Source organism: Urocitellus parryii, chromosome X (assembly GCF_045843805.1).
Source record: "Urocitellus parryii isolate mUroPar1 chromosome X, mUroPar1.hap1, whole genome shotgun sequence".
Taxonomy (NCBI): Eukaryota; Metazoa; Chordata; class Mammalia; order Rodentia; family Sciuridae; genus Urocitellus; species Urocitellus parryii.
This window is the reverse complement of record NC_135547.1, coordinates 31,754,208-31,779,892: the sequence shown is the minus strand read 5'-3', so window position 1 is coordinate 31,779,892 and position 25,685 is coordinate 31,754,208. Positions and strand designations below refer to the sequence as shown.

Below are 25,685 nucleotides of genomic sequence, written 5' to 3'. Positions count from 1 at the left end.
TATAGCTTTCACAATTATATCATTTTGAATATTCCTGTATTAATATTGGTGCTTCGGGGGGGTACCTCATACTGAACCATAACATTCTGACCCTGGCCCCCAAAAGCTTATGTCCATTTCTAAAAGTCTGTCCCTATGGTCTTAATAGTTCCAGCATTGGCCCAAAGTCCAAACCTAAAGTCTTATCAGAGATTCAAGGCAAACTTGGCTATGATCCCCTTAAAAATTAAAAAAAAAAACAAGTTATATATATACTATGCATAGTGGAACAGAGTAAAAAATTCCATTCCAAAAGAGAATTAGGGGCTGGGGATATAGCTCGGTTGGTAGAATGCTTTGTCTCACATGCACACGGCCCTGGGTTGAATCCCCAGCATCCCCCCCCCCCCCACACACACACAAAGAATTTGGAGCATGAAAAGAAGCGATGGGATCAAAGCAAGACCTAAACTCAGCCAGGCAAACATTTCCTGTAGGTTCACCTCAGGCATCTGGGGCGTATGGCTGCTTGATGTACTTTTCAAAGGGCTTGGGAATTCCTGCTCCTTTGGCCTTGCTGGTTGAGCCCACTTATCTCTCTTTTTGCCTGTCTCTGTCTGCAGTCAGCAGCTTTCCTTTTCAAATATTCCACGTTACTGGCATCTCTTAATCTTTGGGGTGGGGGGCCTCCACTGCAGCAGCAGCTTCCTTCTTACAGCTTTATGCATCACCCTCTCAGGGGAAGCCCACAGGAACTCCAAACCTGCAACACTGCCTGGCCTCTCAGGCCTGCCTTTGAAATTTTGGTGGAAACTTCCATGACCTCTTAACTCCAACATTCTGTAATCCTGAAGAATCAGCATCACCATCTGCTGCCAGCTGGAAACGTCATCAGGCTACCTTGGACCAAGGTTGCAGCCGTCTGAGTAGCTGAGCATAGTGAAAAAACTTCCTAGGCCCCCCTGTGCCAGCAGGGTACCTCACTGATCTCAAAAGAATTTTTACTTTTATACCCTTGAGGCTGTGATGGGTGTGGTCTTTCCAATTTGAGAGATCTCTTCAAGCTATCTTTCCTAGTGTATCTGCAAAGACTTAGCACCTCTTTAAGGGATGTAATTTCTTCAACAACCACAACTACCTACCTTGTCCCCAGTTTTGCTCACTGGTTTCTGGCCAAATTGCAAATTTTTAAAATCCTTCTCTGCTTTCTGCTCCAAGTTCTCACAGAAAACCTGATTAAAAGCTGATAACAATATCCATAACACCACCTGAATGCTGTGTTGCCTTGAAACATCCTCTGGCAGATTAATCCATCACCTTTACATCCAGCCTCTCAAAATATAAGAACATGGACAAAATGTAGATAACCTCTTTACCAGAATATAACCCAAGTGACCTTTAATCCAGTTCCCAGTAGATTTCTCATTCCCTTTTGAAACATCGTGTGTACAGCCCTTGCTGTTTTCATTCTGATCCTCTGAGCTCCCACCAGAATCACACATTAAGCTCTGCTAACAATATTCTATTGCTTCTCCAGCCTTATCTCCACATTTTTTAAACACACACAGTTCCAACTTCTCCTAAACCACATGTTAACCATCAGGTTAGTCACAGTGATGACCCCACTTCTCAGTACAATTTCTGTCAGCTTTTCATGGCTGTGACCAAAATGCCCAACAAGATCAACTTACAGGAGGAAAGTTTATTTTTGGCTCATGATTTCAGAGGTTTAGTGTGTGGTTGGCCAACTTCATCACTTTGGACCTGAGGTGAGGCACTGCATCATGGCGTAAGGGCAACAGTGGAGGGGAGTTGCTCAGCTCTTGGCTCCTGGGAGCAGAGAGGGGGAGGGTGGAGCCACATGGAAAGAGAATATCCCCAGTGGGGGAATTCCATCAAAATAAATGATCAGTAGAATAGAAGAAGGGGATTGATGGGAGGGAGGAGGGACAGGATAAGGGAATAATAGTGAAATGAATTTGATCTAACTTCCCTAGGTACATATATGATACCACAGTGAATCTTACCTTTATGTATATCCACAAGATACTTAAACAAAACTAGTGTAGAGGGGAGGGAAAGGGGAAGTCCTGGGGACTGAATTAGAGCAAACTATACTCTATCCTGATACTGAATACACTGATACTGAATACCCTTACCTGCCCATGCCCCACATCATAAAGAAGAAGGACTTTGGGTTACTTTCTCTAACTTTGCCCTCTTTCAGCAGGAAGCAGCTTGGAGATGTTGTCACCCATTTTCCCATAGAAATTGAATGTAGAAATGACAGTTGGGAAATGTAACAGTGTCCACTTCATGCTTGGAATATAGCCCTTGCTGCTCTGCCACTGCAACTTATTTTTAAAATGGATGCGTTTCTGGGGGCTGGGGTTGTGACTCAGTGGTAGAGAATTTGCCTAGCATGAGTGAGGCACTGGGTTCGATTCTCGGCACCACATATAAATAAAATAAAGGTCCATCAACAACTAAAAAATATTTTTTTTTTTTAAAAAATGAACACGTTTCTCTCTCTTCCTCTCTCTGTGCTCCTCCCTAATCTCGGAGGAAACAGGATTACCATCGTTCGCCATCATAGGTAGATTCATTCTGTCTTTGAGTACACACCCACCATAGCAACAAAGTAACCCAGACTTTGGGGATGGTACCAAAAGATCTCAGAAATGACAATCTTCCAAAGTAACAAGTGAATTACAACTCCAGCAGAGAACACTTGGAATATAGCCTTTGAGTCACCTGTTTAAAAGCCCCGTGTTCCTGCTGAAGGACAGAATCACAGCCTCTGGGACAGGAGTCCCCTGTGTTTCTCCTTTGCTAACAAAGCATTAAACCGTTTTCCTTTTTCTAAAATAATAATAATAATGCTTTTATGTTAAATGAATCCTAACATATAACTAAAAGTACCAAAAAATGTTTTTAAAAAGTTTTTTAAAAGATGTAACTGGTTGCAGTGTTGCACACCTGCAATTTCAGCAGCTTGGGAGGCTGAGACAGGAATATCAGGAGTTGAAAACCAGCCTCTGCAATTTAGTGAGACCTTGTCTCTAAATAAAAATATAAAAGAGGGCTGGGGATGTGACTCAGTGTTTGAGTGGCTGGGATCAATCCTCAGTATGAAAAAAAAAAAGGAATGAGTCCCAAAGAACTCACCCCCAGTGACCCACCTCTTGCAGCCTCACCTCCAAGGGCCCAGAGTTGCCACCAAGCACAAGTCCTTTAAAATTAGGATGGACTGATTAGGCTACAGCTCTTTTATAATCTAGTCCTCTCACCACAATATTCCTGCATTAATAGGAGCTTTGGGGTCACCATCTCTTGTCAAACCATAACAGATCTACAGCACCAAATTTAGGAGGAAAGAAATTAGCTGGGCATGGTGGCGCACTCCTGTATTCCCAGTGGCTCAAGAAGTTGAAGCCAAAGGATCACAAGTTCAAAGCCAGCCTCAGCAATTTAGCAAGGCCCTGTCTCTAAATAAAATATTTTAAAATGGGCTGGGGATGTGACTCAGTGATTAAGAGCCTTTGCATTCACTCCCTGGCACAAATAAAGAAATTGAAAATCATTAAAAGAAATGACGGGTGTAGTGGCACATACCTGTAATCCCATCGGCCCAAGAAGCCGAGGCAGGAGGACCACAAACAAGTTCAAAGCCAGCCTCAGCAATTTAGAGAAATCCTCAACAACTTAGCAAGAACCCATCTCAAAAAAGGGCTGAGGATGTGGCTCAGTGGTGAAGTGTCCCTGGGCTCGATACCCAATACCAATAAATAAGTAAACAAGGACAATTATAACCTTTCAGAGAATATATTTTCCTTTTCGGTGGGGGCATGGGTACCATGGATTCAACTGAAAGGCACTTTACCACTGAGCCACATCACCAGCCCTTTTTGTTTTTGATTTTGAGACAGGTTCTGGCTTCAAGTTTACAATCTTGTCTCAGCCTCCAGAGTCACTGGGATTATAGACTATGACGCCCAAACAGAGTATATATATTCTTAAGGTTGGCCCTGAATTTGTCCTAGAATCTGCATTTCATATTGCTTGAAGACAGTCACCTGCTGTGGAAAACTGTCACAAATGATAGGCTTACAAATACATCCAGTGCTTGGTAACCAAGGAACTGTGGTACAGCGATGAGGAAAACCAGAGCAGGGAGACTAGAACAACCGAAAGCTAGTCAATTTTTCAGTGAAATTCTGAGTTCATTTTGTTTGCTTTTTCTTAGAGCTATGGGAAGCCAGGTGCAGTGGTACACAGCTGTGATCAATTCCCAGTACTGTTGAAAAGAAAAGTGCTCTGAGAAATTTAATCGCAGTTAGCCCAAGGTTGCACTAGATTTCTACGTCATTTCCAACCATTTTCATCTCAGTACCGAGAATCAGTCAGCCAGACTTTCATCATTCCATATATTTAATGAGTCCAACCACTCCAATCTCCTATGTACCCGTTGGTGGTTTGTTTGTTTGTGCCAGAAATTGACCTCAGGGGCACTCAACCACTGAGCCACATCCCCAGCCCTATTTTGTATTTTATTAGAGACAGAATCTCACTGAGTTGCTTAGCACCTCGCTTTTGCTGAGGCTGCCTCAGCCTCCCCAGCTGCTGGGATTACAGGCATGCACCACCGGGCCCTGCCTATATATCCATTCTTGATCACTAAAAATTTTTTTCCCCCTGGGGATTGAATCCAGGGTTGCTTAACCACTGAGTCACATCCTCGGTCATATAGATATAGATATGATTTTAAACTCATGATCCTCCTGTCGTTGCTTCCCAAATTGCCGGGATTACAAACGTGTGCTACTGTACCCGGCAATGGCTGGAAATCTTGTTGGTTTGATCCTGGAATCTGCTTTCTGTATCTTCTTGGCCTACTTAGGAATGAGTACAAACAGCTCCAAGTCTTCCCTCTTTACTGATAGCTTTCAGAGGCTCCTTTTTCCCTTCCTCCCTAAACCATCCATGTGATCATAACTAGGAAATCGGGGAAGCCTTCCATTTCCTTTACCATCTGTATCTCAAGCTCAGCCCTGAGAACAATGGGTTGTACCTCTCTTCAATATAGCCGTTCTGAAGTATATACTGTTATCAAATAGACTACAAAATTTGTTCCTAGAAACTGGTCGAAAAATTTCTATTATTTGTAATGCATAGAAAAAACAGCAAAACTTCTTCACAAAAGATGTAAAACAAGCCCGGGTGCGGTGCACATGCCTGTAATCCCAGCAGCTTGGAGGCTGAGGTAGGAGGATCTCGAGTTCAAAGCCAGCACACCTAGCTGTTATGAGGCTTTTATAAAAAGAAGTTTCTCAGGGCTGAGGTTGTAGCACACTGGTAGAGCGCTTGCCCCTCATGTATGAGGCACCAGGTTTGGTCCTCAGCACCACATACAAATGAACAATATAAAAGTATTGTTTCCATTTCCAACTAAAACAAACATTTTTTTTTAAAGAAATTTCTCTATTATAGGCTTTATTTAAATTTCATGGTTTGTAACATCACAAATAAGATGATTCAATACTGCCATCATAGACCAATTTGAGGGTTTAATATTGAGGCTTCAAAGCTTATCTTTTTTTAAAGATTTTTGTTGTTGTTGTAGTTGGATACAATACCTTTATTTTACTTATTTACTTTTATGTGGTGCTGAGGATCAAACCCAGCGCCTGGCACATGCTAGGCAAGCGCTCTAACACTGAGCCACAACCCCAGCCCACAAAGTTTATCTTTAAGACCAATTAATAGAAGCTTGAGATTTATGTTAGGACTTAAAAGAAGTTGCATATAATGTGTACACTATTCTTACCCTCCATCTAATCTAAGCATAAAATCTGTATACATTTATATACTTATGGGAATATAACATTTATATTTTATATTGATGAAGTTCTTCCATTTCCCAGAAAAGTCTTCTGTATCATTTAGCTCATATAATCATAGTGTCTTTAAAAATATGTGATTCTCACTCTTTTCTTAATTTAGTATTATTTCTAAGTCTACAGGGAAGGAGTATGCTATCTACATATTTTAACAGTCCAACAAGTGATTCTGAGAACCACTAGGTTAGAAGATGATCCATAAACTCTGCATCAACGAGTAGTCCACTGTTAGAGATCTTATGCTGACCATCTGTTGAAAAAAAATTAAGATTGCATTATCTCTTGCTTTTTATTGAATTTTGCATTTATGATCTTTTGTTTTTCTTAATAAGTAACCAGATTTTTTTCTGCTTTTTTTGATATGCTGCCTTTGTAAAACAGCTTTGAAGACTTAAGTCGGTAATGTTATTCTTTACTCTTTCTGCTTTTTGTCATTTTAAATAGCTCAGTGTCAGTGATGAATTGAAATATGCCTGTAATTTTATATACACATTCTTTTTTGGCAGTAGCTATTTTTCTGCATGATAACCATGTGGATTTCTTTTGTTTTAGATATTACAAGAAGACACAATGCATTCTCCCTGGATGAGCAACACATTACATGTATTTTGTGCAATTAGTGGTACATCAAGTGACAGAGGTTATGGTTCCCCAAGATACACAGAAGTATGAAGAAATGTGGATGTAAATGACAGAGAGACTGAATTTCTCAGGAATATTTGGAGCTGTGCAAATGCTGAAATTTGAAGATTTGATATACATGGAGTGTTTCCTCCTGACACCAAAATTTTCATGCTTTCAAACAGGGTGCTTACATATTTGTAAATATTTAAGCAACTTGAAAGTGCCTGGAAATTGCACCACTGTGCTTGGTTTGTACTTTTTTAGGTAAATCTATATGCTGAAAAGTAGAGCTCAGAAATGTTAATTCATTTTGCTTAATTATTGCTTAAAACAATAAAGGTACTATGTAAAATTGTATAATGGAACCCAATAAAAGGTAAAACTTATTTGTAATTAGAAGTGAAGGATATAATATTTTGAATTTAACGTTTTCCTCAATAAGAAGCTCAATTCATTATCATACTAATCCTTGGGGGGAGAAATTTGATTAAAATTTCCATAAAACATGGATATTTCAAAACATGGATATTTCAAACTGGGGGACAACTTGAATTCTTGCCTGTTAGTAGTCAAGGCTGGACTGGAGGAACCAAATGAATTGTTCATCAGAAAATTATCAGAATGAAAGGATATATATCCTTCATGCCAAGTTTATGATATATATATAATTTTTATAAAATATATATATATTTACAAGCTATATATATATATATATATATATATATATCCTCTATGCCAAATTTACTATTCCTTGCTGTTTCAATGTGGTGTTGCTGAGTATTCCTATTGCTCTCTTTCCCACATAAAAGATGAGGGATTTATACAGGGCACAGGTTTCCCCAGTAAGCAGTATTTGTTGCCAAACTTGGTCTGGATGTGTCCATAAAACTAAATAAAACACTTCTGAGAAATTGCAGTCAGTACATCCTATGCAACTTCAAAACTTTATCAGCAGTCCAAGGTGGGAATTTTGTAATGATTATTTTCTTCAGTTGCAAGGTTATCAAGCATTTTGATAGAATTTAATGGTTGCAGTATGTCTTGGGTCAGTATACATAACCACCACAGGGTTAGCAACTGCTAATTTGGGATTATATTCCTATGTATGAAGAAATCTCAGATTACCTAAATAATTCAGGAGAAACCAAGATATAAATGATCCTAAGAATTTTGGCTGCCTCCTGTACATTTCAAGTTCTAGACTTACTTTCATTACGTAGTCTAGCCTGTTTTGTGGATGAAAAATAGACATTGAGATATAAATGGATTACACAGAGCCTTGGCTTTAAAATACTTTCTGATAAGGGAAGTATTAGGGATTATGCTCTGGCTTGGACATTTTTCTAAACATGTCTTTTTTTTGGGGGGGGTGGTACTGGGAAATGAACTCAGGGGCACTCGACCACTGAGCCACATCCCCAGCCCTTTTTTGTATTTAATTTAGAGCCGGGGTCTCAGTTGCTTAGTGCCTCATGTTGCTGAGGCTGGCTTTGAACTCACAATCCTCCTGCCTCAACCTCCTGAGGTGCTGGGATTACAGGCATGTGCCATTGTACCTGGCTCCATGTCATTTTTAAGTTTTTAGGGGAGAGCCAGGTGCAGTGGCACACACCTGTAATCTCAGCAATTGGTCAGGCTTAAGTAAGGCAGGAGGATCTCAATTTCAAGGCCAGCCTGGCAACTTAGCAGGACCCTGTCTCAAAATAAAAAGGACTGGAGATGTTGATCAGTGGTTAAGCATCTATATGTTCACTCCTTGTTACTAAAATAAATTTAAAAAAAAACTTTTAGGGGAGTATGAACTTATTTATTGAAAATTAATTTTGTATTTTAATGGGAAACTTTAAAGTATATCTGTCATGTATGTGTAAGTAACTGTCACCTATAGTGAATACTGCTATGTGATGCTGAGAGTAAGCCATCTTGGGGAAACTCCAGCACTTTTGTCAACACCTAGTTACTATCACCTTCTCCAGCACAGTGTATACACTAATGGTAACTTTTTAAAAAGTACATTAAATAGTCCTTGCCCCCAAGTGGCTTGCAATCTGGTCGAGGAGGCAAGATACAAAGTTAAACAGTACAAGAATTAGCAAGGTAAGACATGAACAACAAATGAACAACACTGTCCATAATTCTCATCACATTAAAGGACGGAGAGGTCGTTGTGTATTGTAAATGTTAAGGGAGAGTTTCATACACAAAAGTAAGCTTTGAACAGGCTTTCAAAACTGGGGCCAACCTGGACATGATGGTACACACCAGTAATCCCAGCAGCTTGGGAGGCTGAGGCAAGAGGATCGGGAGTTCAAGGCTAGTCTCAGCAATTTAGCAAGGCCCTGAGCAATTTAGTGAGACCCTGTCTCTAAATAAAATATTAAAAAGGGCTGGGGGACGTGACTCAGTAGTTAAGTGCCCCTAGGTTCAATCCCTGGTACTACTACTACTACTACTAATAATAATAATAATAATAATAGTAGTAGTAGTAGTAGTAGTAGTAGTAAATAAATGGGACCATAATCTGGGCAGAAGTACTATTATGACCAATGGTGCAGAAAGAGTCTGCAGAAGCTCAGGAAATGGTGAGGAGAGCAATTTTGTTCAAGAGGCTGGTAGATCTAGAAAGAAAATTTAGACTTAGATTTTTGGAAGGCTTTGAATACCAGGCAAATGATTTTTGGACTTTACTCAGAATGTATGGGGACGAAAACTAGATTTTTAAACAAATATCTTGCTTTATTAAATTTTATTTTTAGAAATTTACTGTTTTATATTACTGCCAGGTATATTTCATGTGGAGAGGTGGAAATAAAACAGTTATATAGTTATCACAATAATTTGTTATGAATCCATAAATGCCTAGACTTGAGTGGTAGGAACAAGAATAGAAAAGAAAGGACAAGTATAAGAAATAGTGTGGAAACACTGGGCATGACTCACTGGGGGACTTAAAGAGTAAAAAGAAACAAAGATCATTTTGTGTCCTGGTGCTAGTGAGTCATCCATGACATGGCACAAGTTCACTGGATTTATTCTCCCAACCTTCAGATTAAGGGCAGCAAGCTATGGAAAACAAGATAAACTAGACCAGAGAAAGCCAGGTAAATCTGTTTTAAAATACTGTACATATTAGGTGTTACCATTTACATGGTTCAGTGATTTCCTGCACTGATTTAGCTTCTACAAATTAATTCCCACCATAGAATACATTTCTGCTATACTGGTTGTTTTGCTTTGAGTGTCAGTCCAATATCTCCTGGAAGCTATTGTTTTGATAGTCTTTGAATATATAGTGAAATATGAATAAGTTAGTTAACTCTGTTAGTTTCTCACTGCAGTGAAAAACCCTAGAGAAAATAAGTCATGAAAGTTTTCATAGTAACCAGTTGTCTGTCACAAATGGCATAATATCCATATATGGGATTGTTATTTATATGATTCAGCTCACTCAAAAAGTAACATAAACATCTTTTTAAAAAATTAAATAGAGGGCTAGGGATATAGCTCAGTTGGTAGAGTGCTTGCCTTACATGCACAAGGCCCTGGGTTCAATCCCCAGCACCACACCAAAAAAAAAAAAAGAAAGAAAGAAAGAAAAAGAAATAGAAAGCAGCAGTAATAGCAACAGCCCTGGAACAATGATTAACATATCATAAAACTAGGGGTAACCCACTGGTTAATAAACTACAAAGGTCATCATAAAAAGTAAGTTTTATGTCAGATGAAGAACCTAAATGATGTGTTGAATAGGATGAATTTAAAAACTCTTCAAAATATTGGGCTACCTCTGGTCTTAATCTTTGTGTTTGTGTGTGTGTGTGCGCGCACACACGCACATGTGCACGTATTTGTACCCAGGGCCTTGCACATGTTAAGCTCACATACCACTGAGCTATACCCTGAGCCCCAAACTCAGTCTTGTTCTAACAGTACACTACTTCAGGTTATTAAAAGGCAAAGGGAGGGGCTAGGGTTGTGGCTCAGTAGTGGAGCACTTGTCTAGCATATGTAAGGCACTGGGTTCCATCCTCAGCACCACATAAAAATAAATAAAGTTATTGTGTCCATGTACAACTAACAACTTAAAAAGGCAAAGGGAGTTAGCAAGGATGTGATGGAAAAGATATGCTCATACATTGTTGGTGGGACTGGGACTACAAATTAGCATAACCACTCTAAGAAGCTGTATGGAGATTCCTTAAAAAAAAAAAAAAAAAAAAAAAACTAGGAAGGGAACCACCACCATATGACCCAGCTGTCCCACTCCTCCATATATATCAGCATGCTATAGGGATGCATTTGCATTAATGTATATAGCAGTGCAATTCACAATAGCCAAGCTATAGAACCACTGAGGTACCCTTTGACGGATGAATGAATAAAGAAAATGTGATATATATATATATATATATATATATATATATATATATATATATATACACACACACACACACACACAATGGAATGTTACTCAGCAATAAGAATAAAATTATGACATTTGCTGGTAAATGGATGGAACTGGAGATTATCATGCTAAGTGAAATAAGGCAGACTCAGAAAGTCAAAGGTCAAATGCTTTCTCTCATATGAAGAAGTTAGTCCAAAATAAAGGAGAAAGAAAATAAAAGCTGGGGAGTGGGTGGAATTTCATCAAAATAGAAGAAAGAGCAGTGGAGTAGAGGAAGGGTATTGGCAGGGGAGGAGGGTGGGGATAAGGGAGGAACAGTGAAATGAGTCTGACCTAACTTTTCTATTTACATTTATGAATATATCACAATGAATCACACCATTATATATATATATCCACAAGACACTAATTTTTTTAAAAAACTATAAGTAAATAGCAGAAAGATCAGAAGAGAAAAAGGAATGGGGAAAGTAGAAGGGGAGGGCAAGGAGAAGTCCTGGAGACTGAATTAGAGCAAATTATACTCCATGCTTTTCAAATTATGTTAAAGTGAATCCTAATATGCATAACTAAGAAGAAACAATAAAAAGAAAAGAAAACACAAATCCTTTCCCCAAAAAAAGGAAAAGGAAAAGAATAAAAGTTGGTTGAGGATGAGGAGTGGCTTTGTGTAACAAGGCTATGATCCTATCATGGGAATTGGTCAATAAGTATACTTTATTTATCTGGCCTTTCTAGTGTCTGAGCTTATAATGGTCACTCTCTAAGAAAAATGTACATATGTTTATCCAATTCCTACTTGGAGTTGTGCCTAAATTCTTCACAAAAATTTTGCCTCTGTATATGTCATTTGTGAACTTTTTCCAACAAACATTTTCCCCTTTGTTTTTCCTGTTTATCAAGATATAATTCATACTCCATATAATTCTTCCATTTAAAGTACACAATTCATCGGGCTTTAGTATATTCACATTTATGCAAACATCACCACAATTTTAGAATATTTTATCAACCCAGAGAGGGACCAGCATGCTTTAGCAATCACTCCCCAATCCCCAACTGCTACCCACCCCCAGCACCTGGCAATCACTAATCGTTTTTCTGACTTTACAGGTTTGCCTATTCTGGACTTATCATATAAATAGAATCATACAATATGTGGCTTTTGTGTCTGACTTCATTCACAGAGCATAATGTGTCTAAGGTTCATCCATGTGGTAACGTGTAGACACTTCATTTCTTTTCATATCTGAATAAATATTCTTTTGTATGGACACAACATTTTATCCATTCATCAAGTAATGGGTTATTTCCATTATTATTATTTACACTATCATGAATAATATTGCCAGGAGGATCGTAAGTTCAAAGCCAGCTTCGGCAACTTAGTGAGGCCCTAAGGAACTCAGTGAGACCCTACTTGTAATAAAATACAAAAAGTGGTTGGGGATGTGGCTCAGTGGTTAAGTGCCCCTGGGTTCAATTCCCAGCTCCCAAATAATAATAATAATAATAATAATAATAATAATAATAATAATATTGCTAGAAAGATTCGTGTACAGCTTGTGTGGATTTATTTTCAGTTCTTTGGGGTATATGTGTAGGAATGGAATTCCTGGGTCATATCAACATTTAACCTTTCAAAGAAACACCTGACCATTTTCCTCAGCAACTGCGTAATTTTACATTCCCACCAGCAGTATATGAGAGTGCCAATTTCATCATGTCCTTGACAGCATTTGCTATTATCTGCCTCTTTGTTTACTGCTTTCCCAGTGGGTGTGAAGTGGTTTCTCACTGTGGTTTTCATTTGCATTTCTTTGATAGCTAATGATGTTTTTTTTTATGATTCTACCAAAGCCTAATGCTAATGATGTTGAGAATTCTTTTCATGTGCTCATTGACTATTGTCTGTCATCTATCATTTTTCTATCTATCTGTTTATCCCCTTGGTACCCTTATCAAAATTAAAAAGAATTTTAGAGAAATGTCTTTTTAACTCCTTAGCCAATTTTTAAATTGGTTATACTTTTTTAAATAGTTTCTTTAGTTGTAGATGGACACAATACCTTTATTTTATTTGTTTATTTTTATGTGATGCTGAGCATTGAACCCAGTATTTCACACATGCTAGGTAAGAGCTCTACCACTGAGCCACAACCCCAGCCCCAGGTTGTATTTTTTTCATTGTTGACTTACAAGAATTCTTTATATACTCTAGATGCAAATCTCAGATATATGACTTGATATATTTCTCCTATGCTTTTTTTTTTTTAATAGGGGTCTTGGCTGGGGATGGCTGGAGATGTAGGTCAGAGGTGGAACACTTGCCTAACTCATTTGAGGCCCTGGGTTCAATCCTCAGTACCAAAAAAAAATAAATAAATAAAAATAAAAAAGAACATTCAAAGATGGAATCTTGCACAGGCTGGTCCTAAACTCCTAGGTTCAAGCAATCCTCATTAGCCTCCTGAGTAGGTGGGACTACAGGTGTGCGGTTGCTCCCAGCTTCTATCTGACTTTTCACTTTTGTGATCCTATTACTTGAAGCATGAAAGTTTTTAAATTTATTTTCAGTGCTGGGACTTGAACCCAGTGTTGCTTTACCACTGAGCCGCATCTCCAAACTTTTTTTTTTTTGAGACAGAGTCTCATTCAATTGCCAAAGCTGAGCTCAAATTTGCTCACCCACTGCCTCAGCCTCCCAAGTAGATGGGATTATAGCCATCTTTCACTGTACCCTATGAAAGTTTTTAATTTTGGTGAAGTCCAATTTATCTATGTTTTCTTTTGTTGCTTTGCTTTGGTGTTGTATCTAATAAAACCTTGCCTAATCAAAGCTGTTGGGTATTCGCACTTAAGTTTTCTTTTAAGAGTATTTATAATTTCAACTCATTTTAATATCTTTGCTCTACGTTGAGCAACATACAAAAGTATATGGCATGAAGTACAGAGTTCACATTTTTTTTCATGTATATATTCGATTTTTCCCTGCATCATTTTTTGAAATGACTACTTTTCTCCCATTAAATTTCCTTGGCACCCTTAGTTGGGTATGTGATGCATGCCTGCAATCCTAGCAATTCAGGAGGCTGAGACAGAAGGATCACAATTCTGAGGCCAGCCTTAGCAACTTAGTGAGGCCTTTTCTCAAAAATGAAAAAAAAAAGGGATATAGCTTAGAGGTAAAGTACTCCTGAGTTCAATCCCCAGTACCTATCATCTACCCATCATTTGTCTATCATCTATCTATCATCTTTCTATCTGTATATCCCCTTGGTACCCTAATCAAAAATCAATTGATCATAAATGTTCAGGTCTACTCTGAACTGTTAGTTCTATCTCATTGATTTATGTGCCTGTCCTTATGCCAGTGCCACAATGTCTTAATTAACAATGAGCTTGTAATAAGTTTACATTGGAAGTATTAGTCATTAACTTTATCCTTTTCAAAGCTTGTTTTGGATACTCTAGACCCCTTACATTTCCATATGAGTTTTAGGATCAGCTTGTCAATTTCTGTAAAAGAAAAAAAACAGCTGGAATTTTGATAGGATTTGCTGTGACTGTATAATTCAATTTGGAGAGTATTGCCATCTTAACAATATTATGTATCCATAAACACAGGACAGTTTCCATTAATTTACTTTTATCTTTAATTTCTTTCAAAGTTATGTCATTTTCAGTGTATAAGTCTTGCATTTTTTTGGTTAAATTTATTTCTTAGTATCTTATTCTTCGTTGGTGTTTTTGTAAATGGAGTTGTTTTCTTAATTTCGTTTTTGGATTGTTCATTGCTAATTTATAGGAAAAAATGATTTTTATATATTTATCTTATATCCTAAAACATTGCAGGATTCATTTGTTAGCTTTCATAAGTTTTGTGTGTGACGGGGTACTTTTGTGTTTTCTCTACATAAGGTTATGTCATCTTCAGATAGAGAGAGTCATACTTCTTCTTTTCCAATATCGACAACTTTTATTTCATCTTCTCACCTATAACATAGCTAGAACTTTCTATACAATCTTAAATGGCAATAGTGAGAGCAAACATCGTTATCTTATTCCTAATCTTTTAGAGAAAGCTTTCAGCTTGTTACATTTCAGTATGGTGTTAGCTGTTTTTCATAGTTTTTAAAATGTAGTTCTGAAAGTATCATCCAACATGATTTGCATCTGTTTTGGGATTTAATTCTCTGTGTTTGTCATATAGGAATCAATTCTTTGTATGATCCCTATGTGACATATAGGAAAATTATTGTACAAATGGTCTTGAAATTAGTCATGATATACTTCAAACTACAGATGAGGCCAAGATATCCTGACTCCAGTGTTTTTAGCTGTCCTGAGTGTTCCTATGTCCAGTGTTTTCAACTATTGTATACTATTTCCTGTGATCTTTTGTTTTAACTTCCTATAACTTTCTAGAGAGACTAAAAAAGATTCACCTCTTAGACTATTTTCCTAAAAAGGTAAGCTCCATAAAAGTAGAGTCTATTTCTGAATATGATGCCCATTTCACCAAACCAGGCATAGGAAACGTGCCTGAGTAGTCTCAAGGAAATAAAACTAATTTAGAGAAACATATACCTCAAGAGCCTTTTTATAATGTGCAAGTCAGTGTGGGCAGACAGCCCATCCCACAGAGAGACTGTGGTTGAGGGAGATAAGAAATATTTACATAAAAAGATAATAGGAGAGGTCTGATAATAGCAAATCAGTGGTAATCAGTGGTACTTGAATAGACAGAACCTTTTAGATTTACACCAAAAAGCCTCGATGGAGGAGACAGGGCATGAACAGCCCTGAAGGATGTGTAAAAATTAGCTCATGTGTTTGAGGAAGTACCTTAGGCTTAGAACTTTTAGCAGGAAGTTTAAAAAATGAACTTCTTCATTTTAATTTTTATATGAACTCTGACCATTAAAATGTATTTCTAGTGCTGAGGATGTAGCTCAGCAGGATAGTACTTGCCTAGCATGTGTGAGGCCCTGAGTTTGATCCCAAGCACTGAAAAATAAAATTTTTAATTAAAGAAACTATCATAATGAAGTACCTATAAAATCAGGTAACATTTTCTCAGACTGCTTCATCTCATTTTGGGCTTCGACTCTAATGGAGTAAATCAGCCTTCTTATGCAGAAAAGTTATGCTCAATTTGCTTTTTTCTCCGGATAGAAAATTTTTCCAGTCAACCTTCAAGTCTGACCTTCAAGTCAATTTCTGACCTTCAAGTCTCATTCTCTATGTACCATGGTGCTCTGTAATACTGTTTTAATAACTCATCTAGAATTGAGTCTTAATGGCTCTGAACTCTTTATCCTGCATGTTGACTAACCTGTGACTTTCACAGAAAACCAGGGAAACTATCACGTGAGCAAGGTAAGAGCTGCAATCTAAGAACTGTAGACCATCCATTCATTCATTCATCACACATTTACAGATCATCCACTGTGAGCCAAATATATGAATAAACAAGGTAATATTTAGTGGGCAGATATGCAGATTGGATAACTAATTATAATGTAAATGTTTAAGATAATACATATAGTGTATGAGATAATCCATGGGTGGTCTTTTTTTGTGAGGGGTATCAAGGATTGAATCCAGGGGTGCTTAACCACTGAGCCACATTCCTGCCCTTTTAAAAAATATTTTATTTAGAGACAGGGTCTTGCTAAGTTGCTGAGGACCTCACAAAGTTGATGAGGCTGACTTTGAATTTGCGATCCTCCTACCTCAGCCTCCAGAGCCGCTGGGATTGCAGGCATGCGTCTTGATGTCCAGCTCTTCCAGGGTTTAGAGCTGCTGTTTTCACGTACTTTAAGCACTGGGGTACCTCAAAGGGAATAGTGGATGGTGAACCAGCTATGGATATTTTTTTTTGAAAAGAGAGAGAGAATTTTTTAATATTTATTTTTTAGTTTTCTGCCGACACAACATCCTTGTTTGTATGTGGTGCTGAGGATTGAACCCGGGCTGCACGCATGCCAGGCGAGCGCAACACCGATTGAGCCACATCCCCAGCCCTGGATATTTTTTTGAAGTAAGGTAATCCCACCACTGTTACCTCCAGAAACAAAACTCAGCACTGGACTTTTAACCCTGCAAGGAGAATCTTCTAGAGGAAAAATTTCAACTCTCCCTGTTGGCTTAAACATCTTCTGATTTTTCTCATTTCTATTAGAACTGCCACCACCATGATGGCCTTTAGGGGTGTTTCATTATAGTTCTGTGATTTTACATGATATTGTTTGGCTGTGGAGAGGAAACAAAAGGGGGTAATTGAGGGTCCCCATAGCCAACTCAGGGGCTTTGGCTGCCCTCCCTAATTGTGATTGTCATTTTTGAAGGTTTTTTCATTCCTTTCTTCTTTATACAATAGTTGTTAAGTGCACAGACTTGATTGGCTAGTTCAGAATTCCAGCTTTGTCATTTACCAGGCTGTGGGACCTTGGACACTACTTAATCCCTCTATGCCTTCTTTTCCTCATCCGTAAAATGGAGGTATTGGTTGCATCTACCTCCTAATGTTATTGTGAGGATTCAGTGAGGTATTTAAAGCATAGAAAATTATGCCTGGCACATTGATATATGTGTTAAGTAGAACCATAAAGTTTTCCCAAAAGCATAGGAGAATTTTCTCAGCCACTACAACCTCTGTCTCCGTATCCATCTTTCCATTCCAGGTGGAAGTGGTTCGGGACAGTGGATGGGTCAAGGTTAGATTATTTTTGTCTTTTGATATTCCACATGTCACCTCTGACCTCCCTTGATCTTACCATATGATGGAGATCTGTGCCCACATGCAGGAACTTTATTCCAATGTGTTATGAGCCCTGGCAAATATACTCAAATGCTAGCTATTGACAATCAGCACTGCCATTCGGTACATCCTGGCTGAATATCAGCCTTGCCACTTTGTCTATCTCTAAACAAAAGCCAGTTGTTTGTCTTTGTAGTTTTCATACATATCTGATGATTAGTGAAAAGTCCCATATGCCCCCTAAGGCCCTTGTAGGGCTTCTCTTTATTGGCATGTCCTCTGGTTTCCCTCCATTACCAGAACTACCCAGCAATGGTTTGGATTTTAGTTGGAAGGGTGGAACTTGCTCCCTCAGTGTGCCCTTTATTGAAAGTCTCTAATAAACAATCTCTTTGAATTGAGTTTATGCCTCTTATCCAAATTTTCCTAAAAATGCTCACAGGTAACTATTCTATTGTTCTCTTGAAGTAGATCAAGGAAGAATTTCAACGTTTCCCTTCCACACCACCTACCCATTTCTCTATAACTTTAGGAACACTTAAGGGAATCTTCCCAACCAATCATATTTAAAGGCATTGCATTCTCACTTTAGATAATGGGGCTTGGAGTTAAGGTCTAACTTTTTCTCTTGCTTCTCTGGCCGGCCCCTACCTCCCAGATCTTTCCTGGACCATATCCTCTCCTCTGCTCGATTCTTCCATCCCTCCATGAACACCCCCATATTCCCATGCTGTGTGCTCTCTTCACACTAGGTTCTCAATGACTACTCTCTGGCTGAAGCAACTCCCATAATTATGACCTGTAACTCCAAACCCATCTCACCTAAGGGAATTCCTGCAAGGCTTATAGCTGCTTCAACTGGGGAAACTGTCATTTCCTGAGGATCTGATAAATCTCCACTACATATAGGTCTTGAGATAGGACTGACTAAAATTTCCCTCTCTCTACCCAAGATCTGAAATTTCTCTTGGATATCTCTCTGCCCTCAGTGCCCTTGCCTGCCAGATACGCCCCAGCAAGGATTTCTTCCTTCAGATGCCCATGAGCAAGTCAATCTCAGTCCCTGTTTGGTGTCTTTCTCTTCCTGTTCTGACAGTGGCACATCCCTAGGAAGTCAGCTATGCCACTACCCCACCCCCCCTACCAGGATGTGGCTAAGTGAGGGTGGGGTGTCTTGTACTTCCTCTTTCCAGGCCAACTGGCCCAGACTAAAGTGCATAGACCCCAACCTCCCCCACTGTCATCCTACTGGCTTATTTCACATGTTCACTCTTTTGGTTATTTGTTTCCTCCATGATCCTTTAGATCATAGAGCAGTGGTTCTGAACTGGGGGGTGATTTTGGCACCCAAGGGACAGTTGGCAATGCTTGGAGATATTTTGATTGTCACAACTGGAGAGAGGAGGTTACTACTAACATCTAGTAGATAAAATCTAGGGGCGCTACTAACACCCTGATGTGCACAGACAGCCCCCCACAACAAAAAAGCAGGCCCCTGGTGTCAATAGTGCAGAAGTTGACAAATGCTGTCATTGAAGGACTGCCTGTCTCACTGGACTTTTGCATGGCTACTCAAGGACCCCATTGCTGCTCATCCCACCAATAAGTCCACTGGAAGGTCTCTCTTTGCCACTAATGCCTGCATTTATCCTCAATTGCAACTATCTGCCCCTCACATGCTTGCATACCAAAAGAAGAAGTGGTTTGTCAAACCATAATTTCTAACTCTGCACTTCATCCACAGGTTAGTCATTTAAGGACCTGAGGATGCTCAAGGTCTGTCCCATGATCTCTGGCTGTCCCTTCCAATCTCTGGTGAAGTGAAGTCTTTCTCACGATTATTAACCATCCAATGCACTAACAGACCAGAAAATTCCAATTCTATTGCTCTCATTGCCTATGAAGCACTTAAACTACTTAATAAAACAAAACCCAAAACCTCTAAAATATTATCCCTGAAAAAAAAGCAGTAGATCAGGAGGACTGTCTACTAGAGGATATAAAATTAAAATTCTGTATCAATGGAGCTATATACCTTGTTACAATTATAAAGATCTAAATCCTCTTCCAAATATCTGTCAATTCAATGCCACCCCCATCAAAAATCCCAGAAGGATTTTTTTAAACCTGACAAAGTGATTCTAAAATTAATTAGAAAAAAAATGAAGATTTAAACATACCTAAGAAAAGACCAAAAAAAAAAAAGATAAATGAGGAACAGAAATTTGCCCTGGCAGACATTAATATGAATAATATAGCTAATTAATACTGAACATTGATTAATAGAAAAATATAAGGATATAATATGACACGATAATGGAACGGAATGGTTCCATGTGTATATAAAAATGTGTATGATAAAAGTTGTATTTTGAGGAATTTTTGGAATTACTCGATAAATAGTGTTGGAATAATTTACTAAACATTTGCACAAAATTTAAGGCATCCCTTTCTTACTATGTATACAAAAATAAATTTCAAATTGATCAAAGATTTTAAAAAATATATTTATTTTTTAGTGGTAGTTGGACACAATACCTTTATTTTATTTATTTTTATACGGTGCCAAGTATCTAACCCAGGGCCTCACATGTGCTAGCTGCACACTCTACCACTGAGCCACAACCCCAGCCCCTTGATCAAAATTTTTAAAAAATAAAAAAGTTTTTAAAGGACTGGAATTGAATATGTACTATTATGTATATAATCTTGAGATGAATATCTTTTTTTTCTTTTCAAAGCTATGCAAAACAATATTTTTATTCAAAAACTGGGAAATATTAAAATAAAATTTATATTCATCAAATGATACCATATTAAAAATGAACATACTAAACATAAAAACTGAATAAAATATGTGTAGCACATATGCTAGATTAAGGATAAATATCCTTAATATTAAATAAGCTCTTACAGTTCATTAGTATGAAATTTCTCAATAAGAAATGGTTGGGTTTGGTCAAGCATGATGTCTCACACCCATAATCCCAGCTGCTCAGGAGACTGAGGCAGGAGGACTGCAAATTTGAGGCCTGCCTCTGCAACTTAGCAAGACCTTGTTTCAAAAATAAAATTTAAAAAAGGGCTGGGACAATAGCTTAGTACCAGAGCATTGCCTAGCATGTGTGAGGCTCTGGGTTTGATTACAGTACCAACTTAAGTCACACACATACACACACACACACACAAAACGGGTAAAGGGCATTGCTAGGCAACTTGAGGGAGGGAAGTGCAAATCATCAATAAACACGAACAAATATTCAACTTTACTATTAAAGAAACATAAATTAAAACAATCAAAAGAGGAGACATCTTTATTAAACTATAAGAAAGAACAAAAGGGGACTAACCACTTGAGATATCTAGTCCAAAATAATATTGGTACAAGTTCAAGAGTCACATTATCTTGGTTTTCCCTCCCTGCTTCTTATCAACTACAACTTATTTCTCCCCATAGGAGGTCCCTCATAGATGTGGTGACATCTTTCTTGGTGAAGCTGGAGAGAGTCCAAGTCTCACTAGGTATGCCAGTAAAGGCTCCCCCTCCCAGTTCAAGTTTATCCAGTTGTGTTTTCTTTTCTTTTTTCTTTTTTGTTTGTTTGAGAGACAGACCTTTTATCAAGGTGAGTACTGCCAAGAATTAACTTGTTTAGCTGAGGACTCACCCTTGAGTCATAGAGGTTCCACTTTGCTCTGTTTGGCCCAAACAGAACCATATCTAAGCACAACACAGTCTCCATAGCCTTCACAAAACAAGGATCATTGCAGGGCATTTTTTAAAAAGGAGATAAAAGGGTGTGGAAGAGAATGATGATGCCAATAATAACTCATAAGCTTGGGTGCAGTGGTACATGTCAGTAATCCCAGTGACTTGTTAGGCTGATGAAAGAGGATGGCAAGTTCAAGGATAACCTGGGAAATTTAGAGAGACCCTGTCTCATGATAAAAAATTTTAAAAGGCTGGGGATGTAGTTCATTGGTTGAGCACCCTGGGTTCAATCCCCAGTATGGCAAAAAATAAAAATAAAAAATAATAACTCACATAGTGTTTAATTATGTGCCTTGCACTGTTCTAAATGCATAACTTAAGTCACTCCATATTCACCACAACTTTGTGAGGTAATTTACTAATATTATCCCCTTTTTTATGAATGGGGAAAATGAAGTACAGAGAAGCTAAATAAATTGTTTGAGGTCATACAATAAGTGTTCCAGACTGGAATTTGAAGTCAGAGGATCTGATGTAAGAATTTAGACCCTTATCATCATATTGAGAAGAATTAAGAGGAAAATAACAAGAATCTAAGAACCAAAAGAGAAAGAAGGAGAAAGAAATTTTTAATTTATGGACATTGGAAGGCAGTGTTAGATTATCTCCAGTCTCCTTTTAATGACCAAGCCAAGCCCTTGAGACTTGTACCTCTGCCTCTGTTACCAATGCTTCCTAAATTATTTGATTTGGGAGAAAGGTGATATTGACCAAAGTGATATTGGTCAAAATATATTGTCATATTGTGTACATGTCATATTGTATACATATATAACAACAAATCCCCATCATTATGCATTATTATGTGCAATTATAATGCACTAATAAAAATGTGGAAAGGAAAAAAAAGAAAGGGCTCAATCTAGAAAAATAAATTGTATCCAGAGGAATCTGTTTGTATATCTGGCAAAAGTATTGTTCTCAGAAGGAAACCATGTGAATTCAAGAATATAAAAATGTTACCTTTTTGGTTTTGTGTTTTTTCCCCTTTGGCCTAAGAACAAACTAGAGTAACAAAATAAAAAAGATCCATTTACACCCTTTACCCCAGAATTTAGATATAATTTAAACCAGAAAAGATAAAATTGCACCTTTTTACCAGCAATAACCCCTATCCTAGGAAGATTGCAGCTGAACATCATTCCAACTTTTTAAATAAATTATTTTCCCCCCATAGGGCTGGAGATGAAACTCAGAGTCTCATAAATGCTAAGCAAGTGCTCTGCCACTGAGCTACACCCCCAACCCCTTAAACTCCTAAAAGCCCTCTAATCTTCATGTACATTGTGCCACATCCTTAGGATTCTGTAAGATACTAAACCTTTATTTGTAAAGCAAACATTGAAATTGAAAATAAAATTGGGATCCTACCAAATTACTGGGAAGAGACTGGAAATTTGGAAATTCACTTTTAAAGGAAGAAAAAAGTGCCAATATTCATGTACTCTGTCTCTAGCCAGGGCATGTTCCTGAGCCCTAGAGCCATAAACTGAGCTGTTTGCTGGGCTTCTCTCCTTGGTTGACCCACAGGCACCTTGTAATCACCATGCCCTCACCTGACCTCCTCCTTTTGTGTTTTTTTTTTTTTTTTCCGTACCAGGGATTGAACTCAGGGGCACTCAACCACTGAGCCACATCCCCAGCCCTATTTTGTATTTATTTAGAGACAGGGTCTCACTGAGTTGCTTAGCACCTCGCCAAGTTGCTGAGGCTGGCTTTGAACTTGGGATCCTCCTGTCTCAGACTCCTGAGCTGTTGGGATTACAGACAGGTGCAACGCCCTGGCTGACCTCCTATTTTCTTTCAACTCCTGTGTTCTCCATCTTGATCACATCACCTCCTATCCAGCTACCCAGGTCAAAAACATATAAGTCATCTATACTAGTGGTCACCAAACTTTCTTCCTAAAGGGCCTGTTATGGTTTGATTATAGTTTGTGTCCCCTCAAAAATTCCTTTTGGGGACTTGGTCTCCAGGATGGTAGTATTGGGAGGTGGTTCTAGCCTTTAAGAGATGAAGCCTAAGGCTGGGGATGTGGCTCAGTGGTAGAGGGTTTGCCTGGTATATATGAGGCCCTGAGTTCTATCCCCAGCATTGGAAAAAAAAAGATAAAAAAACGATGCAGCCCAGTGGGAAATCCTTCGGTCACTGGGGGTATGAGGTGATTCTCAGGAGAAGGTTCTAATAAACAGAGCAAGTTGGTCTCTTTCCTCCAGTCTACTTCCTCACTCAAGATGTTATCAGCTCCCATTGCTAGCTATGCCACGAGGTCATGCAGCTAAGGGGTAGCCCCTTCTATAGAGCCTGCACTATGGCATTTGGATTTTGAAGCCCCAAAACTATGTGCCAAATAAAACTAAAATAGTAGATATAGGATTTAGTAGTATCCACAGTTTCAAGCATCCATGGGGGCATCTTGGAATGTATCTCCAGTGGATGCCTGTGGATAAGGGAGGAATACTGAATGTTATTGTATGCCACTGTTTTCTGTCATGACCTACAAGGAGAGGATAAATGGTGCTGTATGATTTGATCCCAATGAAAGGATCTACAAAATAAAGCATGGGAGACATTAGACTAGGTTTGGCCCCTTCTCTTCAGTGGTCTCTGGACTGGACACTCAGGCATTCTTTAGCTTAGAGTGATATCATCAGCATGTGGCTAGAACCCAGCTAATCTGCTGAGGACATTTGAGGAATTTGCTCCTCAATTTCTAGTTGCCTGCCACGTTTATTATTCTTATGTGGCATTGGACAGCAGCATTGTTGTCTGGAAACATGACTAGTGGCCAAACAGTATATGAGTTAGCCCTACCTACATGATGACAGTCACTAAATCATGGTGAGGGCACGAAGCACTAGATAAGCCCCATTTTGATGTCACACCTGTGTAAGTAGAAAAGGGGAGAGAAAACCGATGCAGTTCCTATCTTATTTATTGGATGGCATATGAAAACATTTAAAATGTTTATTCTTTCTTTGTTGTATGTGGTCTAGTAGGTCACTTACTAATACATGATTTGGCTTATTTTGCACAGGACAATTGTAGCTGTATATACATGTGTTTTAATTTAAAATGACCTTTTCTCCTCATTATAACAGTGAACTAAACTGCTCGTTGACACCAAAGCCATAGCCACAGCAAACAGCTAGACATGTCTTGTATAACATCATGAAATAGGTATTTCATGTCATCTACTCTTTCCTGAGATTTTGTTTTCTCTCTTCTGTCTCACTGTCAGCAAATGATCTTCTTCAGATTTCACTGGAAAAATAAAGAAGGAAACGGTAGAGGATGGACTCATCTTTCTACTAGTATTGACCATCTCCTTGATGCCTTTCCTGGTGATCTCATTCAATTTCATGGCCATGTACATGCTGATGATCCCCAGTGTTGTGTCTCCAAACCAGATCTCTCTAAGCACAACAATCCCGTGCCCAATTGTATAATGGCCTGTCCCCTAGTATATCTCAAATTTAAAATGGACAAAGCAAGACTATTGACTTCCATACCCCAAGCCCATTCTTTTCTATCTCAGAAAATTCTCCAATGGATTCTCTTCTCCAAGTCATTTCCAATCTATCAGTTGTTCAGACCAGAAACATAGGAGTCAGATCTGCTTCCTCTTTCTCACACACCTTGCATATAATCCTTTAGTAAACATTTTTAGCTCTAACTTCAAAATATACATCTAATCTTATCCTTCCTCACCACCTTTCATACTACCATCCTAGTTCAAATAACTTTCATCACATGCCTGCCCAACCAAAATAGCCCTCTAATTTATCTGCATGGATTCATCCTTTACTTCCTCCTTAAGTCCAACAGCAAAAAATGATCCTTTAAAAATAAAAGGTGATGGCCGTGGGTGTGGCTCAGTGGTAGAGTGCTTGCTTAGCTTGTGTGAGACCCTGGGTTCAATTCCTAGCACCACAAAAGAAGAAAAAGGTAGATTATGTCATGTCTCTGTTCAAATTCTCCAAAGGCTTCTCTTCTCCAAGTGGAAGCAAAAAACTTTGACATGATGGACATGGTGGCTCACGCCTGTAACCCCAGCAGCTTGGGAGGCTGAGGCAGGAGGATCCTGAGTTCAAAGCCAGCCTCAGCAACTTAACAAGATCCTTTCTCTAAATAAAATATGAAAAGGGATGGGGATGTGGCTCAGTTGTTGAGTGCCACTGGGTTCAATTCCCAGTACAAAAGAAAAAAAAAGCCTTTGAAGCTGAGACTGGTGTGGTA

General features: G+C 38.5%; 1 protein-coding gene across 1 annotated transcript in view; it reads left to right on the top strand.

The window, feature by feature from the left end:
* Dock11 (dedicator of cytokinesis 11) overlaps positions 1-6,794 on the top strand; it is a 152,413-nt gene extending 145,619 nt beyond the window's left edge. The window contains exon 54 of the mRNA XM_077793613.1: positions 6,432-6,794. Within this exon, the coding sequence (XP_077649739.1) occupies positions 6,432-6,551 (120 nt within the window). The 3' untranslated portion in view covers positions 6,552-6,794. The remainder of the gene's footprint in view (positions 1-6,431) is intronic.
* The last annotated feature ends 18,891 nt before the right edge of the window (positions 6,795-25,685 follow it).